Source organism: Grampus griseus, assembly GCF_964374135.1.
Source record: "Grampus griseus genome assembly, chromosome: 8".
Classification (NCBI taxonomy): domain Eukaryota; kingdom Metazoa; phylum Chordata; class Mammalia; order Artiodactyla; family Delphinidae; genus Grampus; species Grampus griseus.
In genome coordinates, this window is record NC_139002.1 from 85,777,704 (window position 1) to 85,796,782 (window position 19,079).

The 19,079-nt window shown below is 46.1% G+C and overlaps 1 protein-coding gene across 2 annotated transcripts in view; it reads left to right on the forward strand.

Annotated features, from left to right (window-relative positions):
• KIAA1549L (KIAA1549 like) overlaps window positions 1-19,079 on the forward strand; it is a gene marked incomplete at both ends in the record, with an annotated part of 278,158 nt that overhangs the window by 163,130 nt on the left and 95,949 nt on the right. For both annotated transcript variants that reach the window (XM_082660255.1, XM_082660256.1), the window contains 2 exons: window positions 9,584-9,735; window positions 15,017-15,188. In XM_082660255.1, the coding sequence (XP_082516381.1) occupies window positions 9,584-9,735; window positions 15,017-15,188 (324 nt within the window). The remainder of the gene's footprint in view (window positions 1-9,583; window positions 9,736-15,016; window positions 15,189-19,079) is intronic.

Genomic DNA, 19,079 nt, shown 5'->3' on the forward strand with positions numbered 1-19,079 from the left:
CGGTCTCTCGCTTCGTCCCAGCTTACCCTTCCCTCTCCCAGTGTCCTCAAGTCCATTCTCTACGTCTGCGTCTTTATTCCTGTCCTGCCCCTAGGTTCTTCAGAACCATTTTTTTTTTTTAGATTCCATATATATGTATTAGCATACTGTACTTGTTTTTCTCTTTCTGACTCACTTCACTTTGTATGACAGACTCTAGGCCCATCCACCTCACTACAAATAACTCAATTTCGTTTCTTTTTATGGCTGAGTAATATTCCATTGTATATATGTGCCACATCTTCTTTATCCATTCACCTGTCAATGGACACTTAGGTTGCTTCCATGTCCTGGCTATTGTAAATAGTGCTGCAGTGGACATTGTGGTACATGTCTCTATTTGAATTTTGGTTTTCTCAGGGTATATGCCCAGTAGTGGGATTGCTGGGTTGTATGGTAGTTCTATTTTTAGTTTTTTAAGGAACCTCCATACTGTTCTCCACAGTGGCTGTATCTATTTACATTCCCACCAACAGTGCAAGAGGGTTCCCTTTTCTCCACACCCTCTCCAGCATTTATTGTTTGTAGATTTTTTGATGATGGCTATTCAGACTGGTGTGAGGTGATACCTCATTGTGGGTTTTTTTTGTTTTTTTTGTTTTATTTTTGGTACACGGGACTCTCACTGTTGCAGCCTCTCCTGTTGTGGAGCACAGCCTCCGGACGTACAGGCTCAGCGGCCATGGCTCACGGGCCCAGCCGCTCCGCGACATGTGGGATCTTCCTGAACCAGGGCACGAACCCGTGTCCCCTGCATCGGCAGGCGGACTCTCAACCACTGCGCCACCAGGGAAGCCCTGCTCATTGTGGTTTTGATTTGCATTTCTTTAAAGATTAGTGATGTTGAGCATCCTTTCATGTGTCTGTTGGCAATCTGTATATCTTTTTTGGAGAAATGTCTGTTTAGGTCTTCAGCCCATTTTTGGATTGGGTTGTTTGTTTTTTTGATATTAAGCTGCATGAGCTGCTTGTAAATTTTGGAGATTAATCCTTTGTCAGTTGCTTCATTTGCAAATATTTTCTCCCATTCTGAGGGTTGTCTTTTCGTCTTGTTTATGGTTTCCTTTGCTGAGCAAAAGCTAAGTTTCATTAGGTCCCATTTGTTTATTTTTGTTTTTATTTCCATTTCTCTAGGAGGTGGGTCAAACAGAATCTTGCTGTGATTTATGTCATAGAATGTTCTGCCTATGTTTTCCTCGAAGAGTTTGATAGTGTCTGGCTTTACATTTAGGTCTTTAATCCATTTTGAATTTATTTTTGTGTATGGTGTTAGGGAGTGTTCTGATTTCAGTCTTTTACATGTAGCTGTCCAGTTTTCCCAGCACCATTTATTGAAGAGGCTGTCTTTTCTCCACTGTATATTCTTGCCTCCTTTACCAAAAATAAGGTGACCATAGGTGTGTGGGTTTATCTCTGGGCTTTCTATCCTGTTCCATGGATCTATATTTCTGTTTTGGGGGCAGTACCATACTGTCCTGATTACTGTAGCTTTGTACTATAGTCTGAAGTCCAGGAGCCTGATTCCTGCAGCTCCGTTTTTCTTTCTCAAGATTGCTTTGGCTCTTTGGGGTCTTTTGTGTTTCCATACAAATGTGAAAATTTTTGTTCTGTTTCTGTGAAAAATGCCATTGATAGTTTGATAGGGATTGCACTGAATCTGTAGATTGCTTTGGATAGTAGAGTCATTTTCACAATGTTGATTCTTCCAATCCAGGAACACGGTATATCTCTCCATCTGTTTGTATTCTCTTTAATTTCTTTCATCAGTGTCATAGTTTTCTGTATACAGGTCTTCTGTCTCCTTAGGTAGGTTTCTTCCTAGGTATTTTATTCTTTTTATTGCAATGGTAAATGGGAGTGTTTCCTTAATTTCTCTTTCAGATTTTTCATCATTAGTGTTTAGGAATGCAAGGGATTTCTGTGCATTAATTTTGTATCCTGCTACTTTACCAAATTCATTGATTAGCTTTAGTAGTTTTCTGGTAGCATCTTTAGGATTCTCTATGTATAGTATCATGTCATCTGCAAACAGTGACAGCTTTACTTCTTTTCTGATTTGGATTCCTTTTGTTGCTTTTTCTTCTCTGATTGCTGTGGATAAAACTTCCAAAACTATGTTGAATAGTAGTGGTGAGAGTGGGTACCCTTGTCTTGTTCCTGACATGGTTTGTCTTGTTCCTGAAATGGTTTCAGTTTTTCACCATTGAGAACGATGTTGGCTGTGGGTTTGTCATATATGGCCTTTATTATGTTGAGGTAAGTTCCCTCTATGCCTACTTTCAGGAGAGTTTTTATCATAAATCAGTGTTGAATTTTGTCAAAAGCTTTTTCTGCATCTATTGAGATGATCATATGGTTTTTATCCTTCCATTTGTGAATATGGTTTATCACATTTAATTGATTTCCATATATTGAAGAATCCTTGAATTCCTGGGATAAACTCTACTTGATCATGGTGTATGATCCTTTTAATGTGCTTTGGATTCTGTTTGCTAGTATTTTGTTGAGGATTTTTGCATCTATGTTCATCAGTGATATTGGCCTATAGTTTTCTTTCTTTGTGACATCTTTGTCTGGTTTTGGTATCAGGGTGATGGTGGCCTTGTAGAATGAGTTTGGGAGTGTTCCTCCCTCTGCTACATTTTGGAAAGGTTGGTTTATATTTAAAAACTGCATGCCATTCAGTGATAGAATTGACATCTTTTCTTGGGTCCTGTCTTATACGCCAAGGAGTTACTTCCCTAGGACCAGAAGTGGGTGGAGTAAGCCGAGATAGGAAAAGACAGCATGCTGAAGATGAGGGTTAAATAACCAATTCAGAACAGCTACGTTGAAAGTCCCACCCAGGAGCTTCCTCTTCGCAAAATGTGTACCCATCAAAAGGTGCGGCATTAAGCTGTGGACGTCTGGGGCATGTCCATGTGAATGGTTGTCTATTTGTTTAAAGACCATTTAAAGACCGTAGGACTTTCTGCACTGCTTTACAAAACCCAAATGAAAGTCAGAGGAATGCCAGGCATGCATTTTTCTCTCTCCCCAGTACGCCCGCGCTGATCCTGGTGGAGCCCGGGCGTGTCCTGACAGTGAGGGTGGATGGAAGTAAAAGGGTGTTTGGGTGGCAGTTTCCTTTTTTCTTCCTTGACATTTCCCAGCTGAGATTTATGAAACAGCAAAAAATTTTTGCTTGTGTTTTTCAAAAGCCAGACAGTAGCTCTGAAAATTAGAGAAGCAAGGATTGGAAGCGGAGAGAGAGGACAGATGCTTGTAGCAGGAAAAGTGACCAGCCGGGCCATAAAGGGTGATGCCAAAAGCTCAGCTTCTTGGGCTTCCCAGGTGGCGCGGTGGTTGAGAGTCCGCCTGCCGATGCAGGGGACACGGGTTCGTGCCCCGGTCCGGGAAGATCCCACATGCCTCGGAGCGGCTGGGCCCGTGAGCCATGGCTGCTGAGCCTGCGCGTCCGGAGCCTGTGCTCCGCAACGGGAGAGGCCACAACAGTGAGAGGCCCGCGTACCGCAAAAAAAAAAAAAAAAAAAAGCTCAGCTTCTCTGTAACTGGTGACACACTGAATCTCAGAGACGGAGTTTTGGGTGAAGTAGAAAAGGATAGCTTCGTTGCTTTGCCAGGCAAAGTGGAACACAGCAAGCTGCTGCCTTGAAAAACTTTGTGTCCCAACCCAGGAGGATTTGATGAAGAGTTTTATAGCAATAGTTCAAGGGTGGGGTTGCTGATAAGATTAGGGTGTGTGCAGGGTCTGCACGCCTTTACTCTCATCTCAGGTGGTCGGTCTCCTAATCTTGATGAGCTTCTCTGGTCCCTTCAATCTCAGGTGGTCTCTTGGCTGCTTCTCCCTTGATTAGCAACTGTTCGAATCTGCCCTTTGGAACCCAGGGAGGGTCATGGAGGCTGGAGTCTTGCCTACAAGAAAGGGAGGACAGAAAGGCTTCCATGCCCAGGAGCCCCACAGGGTCCTCCTCAGTTTCAAGGGGAGGGACGGAAGGGTGTTAGTCTGCTAGAGCTGCCGTAACAACGTACCCCAGGCTGGGGGAGCTTCAACAACAGGAATTTATTTTCTCATAGCTCTAGAGGCTGGAAGTCTAAAATCAAGGTGTCACTTGGGTTGTTTTCTTCTGGGGTCTCTCTCATTGGCTTGTAGATGGCCATCTTCTCTCTGTGTATGTCTGTGTCTTAGTTTTCTCTTCTTTTTTTTTTTTTTTTTTTGCGGTACGCGGGCCTCTCCCTGTTGTGGCCTCTCCCGTTGCAGAGCGCAGGCTCAGCGGCCATGGCTTACGGGCCCAGCCGCTCCGCGGCATGTGGGATCTTCCCGGACTGGGGCACAAACCTATGTCCCCTGCATCGGCAGGCGGACTCTCAACCACTGCGCCACCAGGGAAGCCCAGTTTTCTCTTCTTATAAGGACACCAGTCGTATAGATTAGGCCGCACCCTGATGACCTCATTTTATCTTAATTGCCTCTTGAAAGGCCCTATCTCCAAATACAGTCGCATTCTGAGGTCCTGGGAGTTAAAACGTCAACATGTGAGTGGTGGGAGGACACAGTTCAGCCCATTACAAGGAGGGAGGAAGATTTTGCAAGTCCTGGAAGATGTGCTTGAACAAGCAGGCCCTCCCAAACCGCCTTCTTCCCTTGCCTGTCTCCTCCCTCCCTTGCTGTCCTAAACAAGCAGTAGATGGGCTGCTGCCTGGAATACTAACCAAGGAGCTTGGTGAAGCTCGCTCAAGGTCTCTCCTAAATTGCAGAAAATTGCATTTCTTTCTCCCCTGCAAAGCCGTGGATTTGTAGAGATTGTTTTACCTGCTAAGAAGGCCAACTAAAGAAACGTTTACAGAGGAAACAACAACCCATCAGAGCTTATGCTCGAGAGAGACAATGCAACACATTTTGGAAACCAGCAGGTTATGTAACATTTACAAAAGCATGTTTCCTGCACGCGGAATGCTGTTTTTTAACTTGTAGCCATTTCCTCCCTTCTCGTAACTTTTAAGCGTTACATTCAACGATAAAACATCCTGTCCTTGACAGACTCCTGTTTCATGCTTTCCTCATGTACCTGTGTCTTGCCCTGCCTCTGTTTTAGTGACATAACCTTAATAAAAAGCTCCATACATGGTCTTGCTTTCGGGATTCTTCTGGGACTTGACCCCTGCCCACTCACCTACGTATCCAACTTTGTTATCACTGTTGCTGCCTGTTGGTAATCAGCATACACAGTGGCACCCATCACTGTGTTTGGGGCTGATTGGATCAGTTGATTAGTGCTTGCGGGGGAAGAGGGGACAGGTCCAGGTCTCAGGATGACCCTCCTGCCTTCCCTTTGGCCCATAACTGCTTTCTAGACCCATGGGCGGCCACCACCAACTTTAACTATCTTTTCCAGAAGGGGTAGGAGATTAGGAACTGAGAGATGAAGACAGCACTTGTTCAAACCTACAGTCCCTAGAATAACCTGTCTGCCCAGATATTCATCCTGGGCATCCTGTCTTCTGCTCACTGCTAACAGCCAAGAGGATTTGAAGCAACTTTTCTTCCTGTAATTTGTATTGTAAAAGCCTAACATGTTTTCATCTGTTTTCCGACTAAGCTTATATTAAATATGTTTTGTCACACTATCCACTTCTCCCCTCCCTGAGTGTGGGTCCTGCTGTGGTGGAAAATCACTGGCTTAGGGTGACTCCTGCAGCCCCTCTTTACAGAGTACCCAGGGGCTACCCTGCTCTCATGGATCCTGCAGGCAGGGGTGTATATATGAGGCGTGTTAGAAATGTACAAACTTAATGTTGCTGCCTGACAGAGGTGAGAGCCCCTCGTAGGCTTATTCATCTGTCTTTATTTCACCTACCAGAGTCAGAATATCCCAGACCCAGCAATTACAGGATTTCTTCTGGTCTCAGCTCTGCTACTGGCTAACCTAGTGTGTCCTTGAGCAAGTCAACTTAGACCCACTAGGCAGCACATGCTCACCTTTAGAATCAGGAAAAGATGTGAGCTGAGGATTGAGGTTCTTTTGGCTCTGAGTATGTGAGATTCAACCATGAGTAAAACAACTTAACTTGAGTTCACTTGGCCTGATCGTTGGAATCTTAGAGCCCAGTGCAATTGTAAACAAAGAAGGAATGAGAGACCAGTGATGTTACAGCCACCAAATCCTCTGGACAAAGCTCCTAGGAACACAGCTGGGACTTGCCCGCCTCCTCTGAGCTGAATCAGTGGTGGGTAAGGGTGGGTGGCCAGGGCCCTGGCTGATGTACTGAGGGGCTGCGGTCTTCCTGGGCCCCCGTGCCAGGGTCCAATCCCCGCTACTGCTTCCGTGTCTCTGTGAAAGCTATGGGCACACACCTCTTTCCACTCCCTTCCAGGCGGGCAGAGAGGGCCAGGAGCCTGAGGTCCACAGTGCTTCTCAGGGAAAAGGAAAGGAGCTACAGTCCTGGAACACAGCTCTGTGCTTTCCAGGCAATTCCTTCCTCTGGTGAGGATGTGTCTAGTGAAGGAGGAGGCGCGTTTGAGCAACAACAGCTACTGTTTACGGGCACACCCCTCTCAAGTGCACTATGCTGGAAGCGTTTTTGTATAAAGTATACTGTTCTTTGCAATGATACAGTCAGGAGGAGCTTATGATACCCGTGTTTTCTGATGAGGAACTGGGGCCCAGAGAAACGAGGCAACTTGCTCAAGACACTCGGTAAGGGGGCATCAGGATTCAAACCCAGGCCCCTGGCTCCAACCCTCTGCTCTTCTCCAGCCGCCTCGAGAAGGACACATCCTCTTTGCAAATAGAGCCACGAGGCATGAGGGAGCTGCCCAGTTGATTCCGTGTAGCTCTGTGGCTGGTTCCCACAGAGCTGTACTTCCTGTACAGCTTCCTGTGCTTCCCTGGAGGTATTTTTTCTCAATTTTTAAAACTGTGGTAAAATAAACATAAAGTGTGATTTACCATTTTAACCTTTTTTTAAAAAAATAGTTATTTATTTATCTTTGTCTGCGTCGGGTCTTTGTCGCTCTGCCCCGGGCTTTCTCTAGTTGGGATGAGCGGGGGCTGCTCTTTGTTGCGGTGTGCAGGCTTCTCCTTGTGGTGACTTCTCTCTTTTTTTTAAATATCTTTATTGGAGTATAATTGCTTTACCATGGTGTGTAAGTTTTTGCTTTATAACAAAGTGAATCAGCTATATGTATACATATATCCCCATATCTCCTCCCTCTTGCGTCTCCCTCCCACCCTCCCTATCCCACCCCTCTAGGTGGACACAAAGCACCGGAGCTGATCTCCCTGTGCTATGCAGATAGCCAGTGATTTTCTCACTAGCTATCTGTTTTACATTTGGTAGTGTATATATGTGCATTGGCTTCTCTTGTTGTGGAGCATGGGCTCTAGGCGTGCAGGCTTCAGTAGTTGAAGAACGCGGACTCAGTAGTTGTGGCTCACGGGCTCTAGAGCACAGGCTCAGCAGTTGTGGCGCATGGGCTTAGTTACTCCGCGGCATGTGTGATCTTCCCAGACCAGGGTTCGAACCCGCGTCCCCTGCACTGGCAGGAGGATTCTTAACCACCAGGGAAGCCCTTAACCATTTTTAAAGTGTACAATTCAGGGGCATTAAGTACATTCACAGTGTTGTGCAACCATCACCACTATCTATTTCCAGAATGTTTTTGTCACCTGAAGGCTTCTACTCTTCTCTTCTTTGATGTCTGCCCTTGCATCATCTCTGGGATTCCTGTAAAGTAACCCATGATGACGTCCCTCGACCATCCTGTGTCCCCTCTCTTGCTCTTGTCCACCAGTTAGGAGAGACCAGTGTAGAAGTAATCCTTCAGCAGTTGGCGCTGTCCTTTTACGGGAGGGGTGTCTTTGAATGCGCAAGAACACGGGCTCTCCTTCTGGGGTCAGGAGGCTGGTCAGCCCTTCCTCAGCCTGACAGCTGTGTCAGGAGGGTTCCAAGGGGCCACAGTGGGAAGTGCAGGAGTGTTTTATCTTTGTTTGCAGGAGTTCTGCTGAGCTGGGAGTCCCTCATAAGGGCCCTGGAAGGAAAGCTGCTTTATGCCCTCCGTGGGGATTATTTAGCATTTGTGGTTTCAAAGAAATGATTTCTAAGACTCAGCTGTGGGTTTTATTTTTCTCTTGATTGGTTTAAGCATCGTTCTCTGTATCTCGTTGTCATCCGTTGCGTGTTCTGGCCCTGTTAGAATGCCATCATAGCAACAATGCCGTCTTTATATCCAAGCTATTGCTAGATCCCAGTAGACGGGTGGTATTAATGGTCCTTGGCTGGACTGTAGTAGAACAAACTCTGCTAAATGAAAAACCTTGTATTACATTCCCAGCCCGTGTAAGTTTTGGTCTAAGAAGATGAGAATTGCTTTTAGCATTTTTGTTTTCAGGGATGACTGTGTTTGGAGGGAGTGTTCGTGTGTTTGGGAAGAAGTGTGCTTCTTCCCAAGGGTCTCGGAGGAAGGGCTGGCTTTGGGGGTAGACAGCAAAAGGCAGTCGTCCCCGTAGTAATTGACCACAGCAGTCTTTGGACGGCTCTGGTGTTCACTAAATTCTCTCCCGTGCACCAGCCATTGCCTGGAATTCCATCACCAACACCTTAACCCATTGATTAAGACACCCTGGATGTGGGTGAAGCCCAGCAATGAAGGAGGGATGGAAAGAGAGGGTTTCATTTTCCTTCTGCACACCAGGCTCTATGCTAAGCTGCTATATACATCTTATTTCATCTCAACCTTAAAGCCCACTAGAAATATATTTGCTGTGATATAGCCTGTAGCCCTTCTTATTCCGTTTTACAGAAAAGGACTTGGACTCTGAGAGGGCCGGTGGTTTGCCCAAAGTCCCCCAACTGGCAAGGGCCAGCACGGAGAGAGCCCAATCTTTCTATCACACGATCCTTCTCTCAAGTGAGAGAGACCCCAGGGGCCCTGGGCAGCTTTAGGGGTGAGCCCTGAAAGGACCCCATTGAGGAGACAAGGAAGAGGACACCGAACAGGGGGGTTTGCCCATGTGGAAGGGGCTGAATTGCAGGGTGGAGCTTAGATTTCTCACCAGAGCTGTTGGGAAGGAAAAGTAAAATCAGGGTAGCGCTGAGCCAGGGCTTCTGAGTGGGAACCACCAAAAATCCAAGTAGTTGTACCCATTAGCGATGCTGTATTCCCATATGGACTCTGACAACACATACTGTCTTAAATAAGGTTGGGACCTAATACAGCAGCGTTACACCTGTCACAGCTTGTGAAGGACAGAGTGCATGCTTTGGGGTTCCACAGGCTCAGGTTTGAGCCCTGGCTTTGCTGATTACTAGCTGTGTGACCTTAGACAAGTCACTTAACCTTTTCAGCATCTCGAACAGGTCAATAGCGATTCCTAACTCCTGGGGCTGATGTGAGGGTAAAGTGAGGGAAGGATGGCCAAACCCTAACGTGGGGTCGGGCCCATGGCCCTTAGTGGCTGGTGGGGGCCAGCGGTGGCGGCTGTGGTTCCGAGTCAGCAGGCAGCCTCTCCTCTGACAGCCCCTCTGTGTCCTGTGTCCACAGTGCTGCAGGGCGTGGACAGTTCCCTGGTGGGCCTGCACAACCAAAGCTTCGCCCGGGTCATGGAGCAGCGCCTGGCCCAGCTGTTCATGATGTCCCAGCAACAAGGCCGGCGGTTTAAACGGGCCACCACCCTAGGAAGCTACACCGTGCAGGTGGGTGTGCGTAAAGTCATGGGGGTCTTATAAGAAGGGTGTGGAAATGTGCTTCCTGAGCCTAAGAAAACCATGCTGCGTGCCGAGGAGCGCTCACATTGCAAGCTGATGAGGCCAGTTCATCCACACTGCTCTTAGGTTTGGGGGGGGGGCGGGTGACAGTCATAATCATCGAAATCATGAAGGAGGCTGAGAGCTGCTCTCCCGACTACTAGCCTGTAGGGAAAGGAGGTCTCGGAAGAAATGCTGCCCACATGCACATATTTATTAAACAGAAGGCTATTAGTAAGCAAGCGCAACTCCTCTGCATCCTCTTCTGGAGGCTGGATGACGTCCCAGCTTTCAGGCCTCTCAGCGCCATGACTGTGATCAGCAGAGACACTGATCAGCCTTACAGGTGTGGGATTCTGTTAGCCTTGTCGAATCCGTTTCCACAAATACAGCCCTCTACGTTTATAATGGACACGTGACCACACAGGGATTCAGGGTAGGGAGCTGTAGCAGACACCACTGGTGCCCTGCCCAAACCCCCTTCTAATTTCTGTGATGAACGCTGATGAACTCCTAGCATCTCTTTATTGATGGGCTGCTCTTGAGATGCCAGAACGTACTTTGCCCAGCCATGGCTGGCCGGAAGCGCCTGGGAATTCACCAGGGGTGGAGGTATAAATACCACAGCTCTCTTGCTTCTTGGCTGGGAGGATTCTGAAATGTATGCTTTAGGATCATTGCCAGAGCTTTCCCACAGAGAATTACGCTTTAGTTTCCCGCTGTGGTGACTGGCTTCATAATGCATCCCTTGTTAGCTCCCTTCCACCCCCTGTCGGTTCCCTGCATCTCTCCAATAAATTACAAGCATTCAACTCATCTCAGAGTCTGCTTCAGAGGGAACCCGACAGAGACAGTAGCCATCCTGAGGGTAGAGGCTCTAAGCCTCTCTAGATTCTTTATCCAGTTCAAGCAAGAGTGGGAATGTCTATAGCATATTCTGGGCAATCCACGTATCTTGAGTACCACTAATTTCACAAAAAGAGGACCCATTTCTAACATTTGTTATGCTAATTAACAAGCTCTCTTGAGCAAGGTATCAAATTACAGAAGTGCTTCTGGTAGTTGCCTCTAGGAAGTGGGCTTCTTATTTTCTGGGATCTAGTCGACTGCCCCTGGATTGGTAATTGACCACATCTAGTGTGTAACTTAACCCAAACACACATGCATGGTGTCTAACTAAGAGGAAGCTTTAAAGGAAATTGCAGACATTACCACAGTGTCTGCAGATCATGTCCCCAGGCAATCTTGGAAGTACAAAGGACCCATCTTCTGGAACACACTTCCCTATGTTAGTCAACATCACGCCCCTGAGGGAGACTCCAGGTCCCCCGTTCGCAGTTGGTGAATTTGGCCTCTTGTCCTATTGGATGTTGCTTTGGTTCTAAAAATCTTTGTGGTCTGAGACAGCCTTGTCATGAGGTAAAGCGATAGTTAATTTCATGTGCCAGGTTTGTGATTTCCCTTCTGTGGGTCCACGTGGGCCCTATAATTCATACTTTTCCGCATGACAGAAAGGAAGTTGCTGGGCTTCAGACAGTTGAAATGAGATTTGCCTCAGCTGAAGGGGAGGAAAGAATCACCCTACACTGCTGGTGTTTTTTGTAAACCTAAGAAACCCAGAACATTCTAAGTGTCTAAAAGAGCCCAGTGAGATGCTGTTTCCTCTTTTTTTCTGAGTACTCAGTGTGCTTGGTCCCTTGCGTTGCCTGGAAAACCTGAGTGAAGTAAGTAGGGGTTTATTTCTGCAAATCCCCAATTTACCGAGGCTGTAGACCACCTTCCAACATCATCCTTGGAGAAATTTGGTAAGAAGAATTTGCTATTAAATTGAAATTGAGCGAAGTTATTAGATACTTGAATGTTCATTCACCTTGTACCTGGTTACACTAACGCTCTCCCTACCTCCTCTCCCACTGGGGACAGAAATAACACCCCCAAGTTTCCCAAATAAAATTCACTCTACACAGCTTACATCATCCTTCACCCAGAGAAGACCTTCGTCTTGGCTCAGATCATTTGTAAAGATGAGCCACCTTCATGAATATGGAGATTTTAATGTCTAGAATCTAAAGATATTTCTCTAGTGGATGTATTTGAGAAATTGAGTCCAAAGAAGATATACATATGACCAGTAAGCATTTTTAAACATTTAACTCTTGTCATCAAAGTAATGCAAGTTTTAACTACCACAAGATGCCATTTTCAAGATGAGTAAAATGGTACTATCCAGTGTTGATGAGGTTGCAGTGAAGTGGGCACCCTCAAACACAGTAAATGGATATGACCTTGCTGGAGGGCAGGTGAGCAATTTAGACAAGAATCTTTTAGATGGTCACAACATTACTCCTATAAATTCATTTCGAGGAGATAGAGATGAACACAAAGATGAAAGGGTAAGAGCAGTGTTTCTCAGAGAGGGTCCAGAAAATGACTCTATAAGGTGCCCAGAGGCAAAGGGGCTTTCTGGCCAGGGCAGTTTGGGCAAGGCTGCATCCTGTAGAATGTTCTTGAAGATTCCAAAGGCATATTGGCATACCAAAGACTCTAAAAAAACCTGCAAGTAAAGAAATCTCCTTGACTTTCTTCAATATACTGGTTTCTACATTTAAATGCCAATAAGACCCTTGTTTATAATAATATCTACATTTCCCCAACATTTTATTATAAGCATTTTCAAACTCACAGAAAAGTTGAAAAAATTATGACGTAAGCACCCATTTACTCACCGTCTAGGTTCTACAATTAACAGTGTATTATGTTACTGTTTTATATTTGATAACATATCATTTCCATACCGTAGATCAGTTTGGACTGTTCTAGAACCTCATATAAGTGGAATCCTACAGTATATTCTCTCTTGTATAAGGCTTTTTTGACTCTGTAGTGTTTTTGAGATTCACCCATGTTGTTCTTTTATTCAGTAGTTTATTCCTTTTTATTGTTGAATAATATTCCCTTGTATGAAATATACTACCATTTGTTTATCCATGCTTCTGTTGATGGACGCCTGCGCTTTTCCCAATTTTTAGCTATTATAAACAAAGCTTCTATGAACCTCTTCTGCAGGTCTTTCCATGGCCATGTGCTTTCATTTCTCTTGGGTATGTAGGAGTGGAATTCCTGGGTCATAGAGTTGGTCTATGTGAGTTCTAGGAGAGACTGCCAGACCTTTTCCCAAAGTGTACAGTTTGACATTCCCACTCCCACCAACCAGATGTGGAGTTACCCCACCTCCTCATCAACACGGTGTTGTCAGCCCTTCTTATTTTAGCCACTCTGGTGGTTGATATTGATGACTTGTGTTCGTTTTTTTTTTTTTTTTTTTGCGGTACGCGGGCCTCTCGCTGTTGTGGCCTCTCCCGTTGCGGAGCACAGGCTCTGGACGCGCAGGCCCCGCAGCCATGGCTCACGGGCCCAGCCGCTCCGCGGCAAGTGGGATCTTCCCGGACCGGGGCATGAACCCGCGCCCCCTGCATCGGCAGGCGGACTCTCAACCACTGCGCCACCAGGGAAGCCCGACTTGTGGTTTTAAATTGAATTTCCTCATTGAGCATTTAAAAAATATGCTTATTGGCCATTCAGATATCTTCCTTTGTGAAGTGTCTGGTCAGACTTTTTTAAAACCCATTTTTTATTGGGTTGTAGTAATATTTATTTTAATTATTATTTATAGCATACATACATAGGAGCATAAAAATATGTAGAGTTTAAAGAACACTAGTAAAAAAGAACCCACAACCCAAAGAGTAAGAACATTACTGTTACCTTAACCCAGAAGCCTTTTCTGTGTCTTTTCTTATTATACATACTCACTTCCTTCCCATCAGAGTTGACTGTGCTTCTGAATTTTGTATTAAATCACACCTGTGTTTTCTGTATAGATTTTACCATCCTCATGTGTATCCTTAAGTAGTACATCATTCGGTTTTGCATTTTATATTCTGTAATTTGTTTCTTTTGCTCCATATCAGGCTTTTATATTCACCCATATTGATACAAAGAGCCACAGTTCATTTACATGACTCTATAATATTGCATCGTGCGACTGTACCATAACTCACGTATCCATCCTACTGTTAGTGAATTCTGAATTTTCAGATTTTTTTGCTATGATATGAACAATGCTGCTATAAATATTTTTGTAACTCTTTTAATATCCTGTGAAACTCGTAATCTGTAATGTACACTTTGGAAAATACTATATTATGCCATAATGTTTGTCGATGGTTAATTACACTAGTAAAAAGTTGGAAACAACCTAAATGTTTAAAAAGGAAGGGTTAGTTAGGTTTAAGAGACATGCATACAGTAGAACATTATGTAGGTTTTAAATTTATGTTTTCTGTATTTATAATGATTATCAATTGTTAGTTACAATGCTGAAAAATGAGTAACAATTGAAGTGTTCAACAGTAAAGGATTGGCTAAGTTTAGGAGGCATGCCTTGGAATGCCGTGTAGAAGTTAACATTTATGCTTTTGTTATATTTAAGCCCATTATGGATGCAAGTAAAAATGGCAGTATATAATACTATATAGAGAGTATGATAAATAATTTTGTAAAATGATAAATAAAAGGCCTGTGTGGAAAAAACAAAGAATAGACAAAATGGTAATAGTAATTAGCTTGTGGTGGAAGGATTCCAGATTGTTTTTATTTTGTTTCATTTCTCGATGCTTTTTTGTATTTTCAGATTTTTCTGTAGTGACGATGTATAACTTGTACAGTGAGAAAAAGCAACAAAGGTTATTTTAGAAAAAGAGCTTTGAGCCTCCAAGTACTGCTTTTATCAGAGTTCTTTTGAATTGCAGACATATAAGTTCACTTTTTTTTTCCTCTCTGGCAATTGCAGGAATTTGAAATTAGAAATCTTGTTTGAGAATAACCTAACATGCCCTGAATTAATGTGGAGGCCTAGTTTCAAATGAGGCCAGAGTTCTCTGGAGGCTGGAAGACATCACCATTTCAACGTTTCCTTCTCCAGCCTGAAACTGTTCTTTCCAGATGTTTATATTTTCAAAACCCTTTTCTCCTCCCTCCTCCAGCCATAGCAGGGTTTCTTGAGATGTTGGTGATAGGGAGGTGTGAGAAGGGTGATGTCTAAAATATACGTCATGGGTCCACTTAGCCATGGAAGGCTTCGCAGTCGGGAGACAGCCTGCTGATTGCCCAGGTGATTGCAGAGTTAACGCAAGATGCCCTGTAAACATGGCCTGTCTTTTTCTGAAAGATGGTAAAGATGCAGCGGGTGCCAGGACCCAAGGACCCCGCGGAGCTGACTTACTACACCCTGTACAATGGGAAGCCTTTGCTGGGGACTGCAGCTGCCAAGATCCTGAGCACCATTGACTCCCAAAGGATGGCCTTGACCCTGCATCACGTTGTCCTTCTGCAAGCTGACCGTAAGGGGATAACCTTTCCATTCATTCATTTTTAAATTTTTAATAAATTTATTTATTTATTTTTGGCTGTGTTGGGTCTTCGTTGCTGCGTGCGGGCTTTCTCTAGTTGTGGCGAGGGGGGGCTACTCTTTGTTGCGGTGCGCGGGCTTCTCATGGTGGTGGCTTCTCTTGTTGTGGAGCACGGGCTGCAGGCGCGCGGGCTTCAGTGGTTGTGGCACATGGGCTCAGTAGTTGTGGCTCGCAGGCTCTAGAGTTCAGGCTGTGTTGTGGCACGTGGGTTTAGTTGCTCTGCGGCATGTGGGATCTTCCCGGACCAGGGCTTGAACCTGTGTCCCCTGCACTGGCAGGCAGATTCTTAACCACTGCGCCACCAGGGAAGTGCCGTCATTCGTTATTTTTAATACCAGTAAATGTTTCCTGAATCACTTGGATGTTATTAGACCCAGAGCGAAATATACTTCTGTTCTAGAAGGTTCTCAAATCAACCAGTTGTTTCCTGTGTTGTTTGAAGCAATAGGTTTTGGGTCAGGGATATGTTTTGGCTACTAGGATGATGATAATACTGCTTTTCCCCAGGTCCTATCCTCTCTTCCTCCTCAGTATAATCTTGTGAACAGTTAGAAAAATCACCACAGCTGAGCTGGTATTTGTCTGCTGGGGAATTAAAGGTAATTTCATTCAATAAGCTTTGTAGAGTCCTGCATCAACTGTGTGTTCAGTGCTGGAGGACATATAGAAGTGGGCAAGTCCCAGTCACTGCCTTTAAGGAGCAGAGAAGGCGTTAATGCAGATATAAAGGCATAGAATGCAGGAATGCTTTGAGGAGACAATGTGATTGCTACAGGGCTCAACCGAGGGACAGATTGCTCCGAAGGGGCATCCGGGAAGGATGAACAGAGAAAGGATATGAAACATAACAGCTGCCTCTTTGAGGACCCTCCCCTGGCAGCTACTCTGCTTGTTGCTTTACATAGATTTTCTCAATTTCTCTGGGGCAACTTTATTCAGCTCCAAATTACAGATGAGGAAACCTAGGCTCAGAAAAGTTAACTAACTTGCGCAACATCACAGAACTAGGACTCGAGTTGCCAAGATACGAATCTGGATCTGTTTGACTTCAAAAGTGTATTCTTAACTGTATTGCATGCTACAGTTTCAGCAGAGGGAGAGGAGGATGTACTGTCCAGAAAGAGGGAGCAGCAGAAGCAATAGAAGGGAGGTGAAAAGTACCAAGGGTGCTTGAAGAAAAGGAGTTCCAGTTACCTGGAGTGCAGAAGCATGAGGAGGAGGTGATGGGATTAGAAACGAGCATTGCTTAGGAGACTCAGGCATTGGATGGCAGGGGAAGGAGATTGTACATGATGTGATTGGCTGTGGGGAGCTGTTGGACATTTCTGAGCAGGGCAGTAGTATCACTGGAAGTACCCATTATCTAGGGAGGTTAATCTGTCGGCAGTGTCCGGGATGAGAGGGGGCAGGACTAATGAGGCTCTCTGGTGGCCCAGGCATTGGGGCCCCAGAAGAGGGCTGTGAAGGCAGCGAGGGGAGAGGGGGTTGATGAAGGTGACAGATTGTGTGGTAGAAAGATTAGATTCGACAGCACACCGAGCATACAGGGCCTGGAAGGTCGTCTCCCGTTGATCTCCTAGTTGGTGTCCGTGTTCCTTAGGAACCTGACGCCTGGCTCATGGTTTTCCTCTCCTCCTCGTCTCCTGCCTTCGTCCGGGGTAGGTGTGGCTTCCACAGGGATGGTCCAGCCCACATGTGGTTACGGCCCTCACTTCTGCTCGGCCAGCACATCCTCACAGACACACCTTTGCCTGGAAATGATGGTCTCCCTCTACAATCTTGCCTTTGAAATGACTTTTTAACCAAGATTCTCTTCCTTTGCACCTCTCTCCTTCCCTCCCTGTGAGCTCTGTCCCATATCTGGTCAGGTCAGCTACTAACTTCATCAGTTTTACTGCATCTTTTTTTTTTTTTTTTTTTCTGTACGTGGGCCTCTCACTGTTGTGGCCTCTCCCATTGCGGAACACAGGCTCCGGACGCGCAGGCTCAGTGGCCATGGCTTACGGGCCCAGCCGCTCTGCGGCATGTGGGATCTTCCCGGACCGGGGCACGAACCCTGCATCGGCAGGCGGACTCCCAACCACTGTGCCACCAGGGAAGCACTTACTGCATCTTCTTTATGTGGGTTCCCCAGGGCTCCATTCTCGGCTCTTTCTCGGTCTCTCCAGGTAGAGAATGAACTGTAGAGGACTGGAGTGAAAACCACCGTAGGTGCCCAGGTAAGAGGGGAAGGTGTCCGAGGTGGAGACTCAGAGAAGTGATTGGATTCGGGATATTTTTGGAGACAGAGCTGTTGGGGCAAGGTAATGGATTGTGTGCGTGGCAGGAGGAGGTGAGGGCTGGAGGACTCAAGGGTGACTCCCAGGTGTTTGCTTGAGCACTGGTTGTGGTGTCATCTGTTGAGATGCAGAGAGGAGAGGAGGAGGTTTAGTGGGGCTGCAGTGGCGGTGGGGGAGATGGAGTTGAGAGTTTGCTTTTGGACATGTGAGCTTACACATTCAGGGAGAGCTCAGGAGATAGGAACTCGGCAGTCATCCACACAGGTGACATTTAGAGCTAAGGGAGTAGGTAAGATTAACCAGATTTGCCTTGATTTAGAACTAAAGAGAAGAGGGTAAAAATCAGGCCCAGGGCATCCACATGAGGGAAGAACTGGAGCCAGCAAAGGACCCTGGGAAGGAGCATCTGGGGAAATGGAGGAGGTGGTGTCTAGAAATAAGTGAAGAAAGTCAATGTCCTGGGAGGGAGGGAGCTGCTGCGTCATCTTCTGTTCTGGAAGGATGGAGATGAAGTGAATTTGGAGTTTGGTGGTGACCTTGGCAGGAGGGGTTTCCAGGAAGAGGTGGTGGAGACAGCTTGGCTGGAGTGGACCCAGGAGAGGGTGGAGGTGGGGAAGCAGTGACAGCAAAGGGAGAAGATTAATGGGACAGTTGCTGGAGGGGCGTATGGGAGATATTGGGGTACATTTGAATATTATGGGTGACTAATAGCAAGGGAGAAATTGACAATGCAGAAGAGAGACGAACACTGCAGGGGTGAAGTCCATATGTGCTCGAGGGGGTGGCAGAGGTGGAGGGTTCAGACTCAGCGAGGAGCAGGGACGGCTCAATCTTTTGCACCAGGAAGGAAGGCAGAGTACAGGGGTGTGGGTGTCGGTCAGGGGGTGCATTTGGTAATGGAAGCCTGAGGATGTTTCTGCGGTTGTTTCTGCTCTCCTGGGGCATAATGAAGTTGGCAACTGAGGTTGAGATTGTGTGGGGGGCATTTGAGCAAGGGTGCAGTGGTACACACTGAGCATCAGCAAACTGATGAGAGAAAAACCGTAAGATTGGCAAGGCTCCCCTCCTCCTGGGTCCTCATTGCTATGTTCAGACCATTTCTTCTATTCTTTCAAAATTCTAGATGCTTTGAACTGCCCCTTCCTCACTGTAGTCACCTCTAGAGCCCAAGCTGGCCCCCATCATCCTGGTTCATTGTCTCTTCCTCTGCATCGTTTCTCCTGTCCCAACCCATCCTCTACTTTGAGGTCAGTTCCTTGACCTCCTCACATCTACTCCAGGCCTTGTGGTACTTGGGAAGGGGCAGAAATGGGAGAGCAAGAGGTGAATGGAGTGTCAGGAGGAGAGGTAAGGGGACTTTGCTGATGGAAATGGGTGGGAACAGTGGAAGGTCTGAGAGCGTGGGCAGGAGAGAGCAATCAATCAAATTAGAAGGTGCATGGAGCCTTGTGGAAATGAGAGTCGAGGGGTCATCTAGGAGTGACCTTAGAGGTTTGACTCTGGCTCAGAGAGCCAGGATTCAAACTCTGTTCCGCCTGGCTCC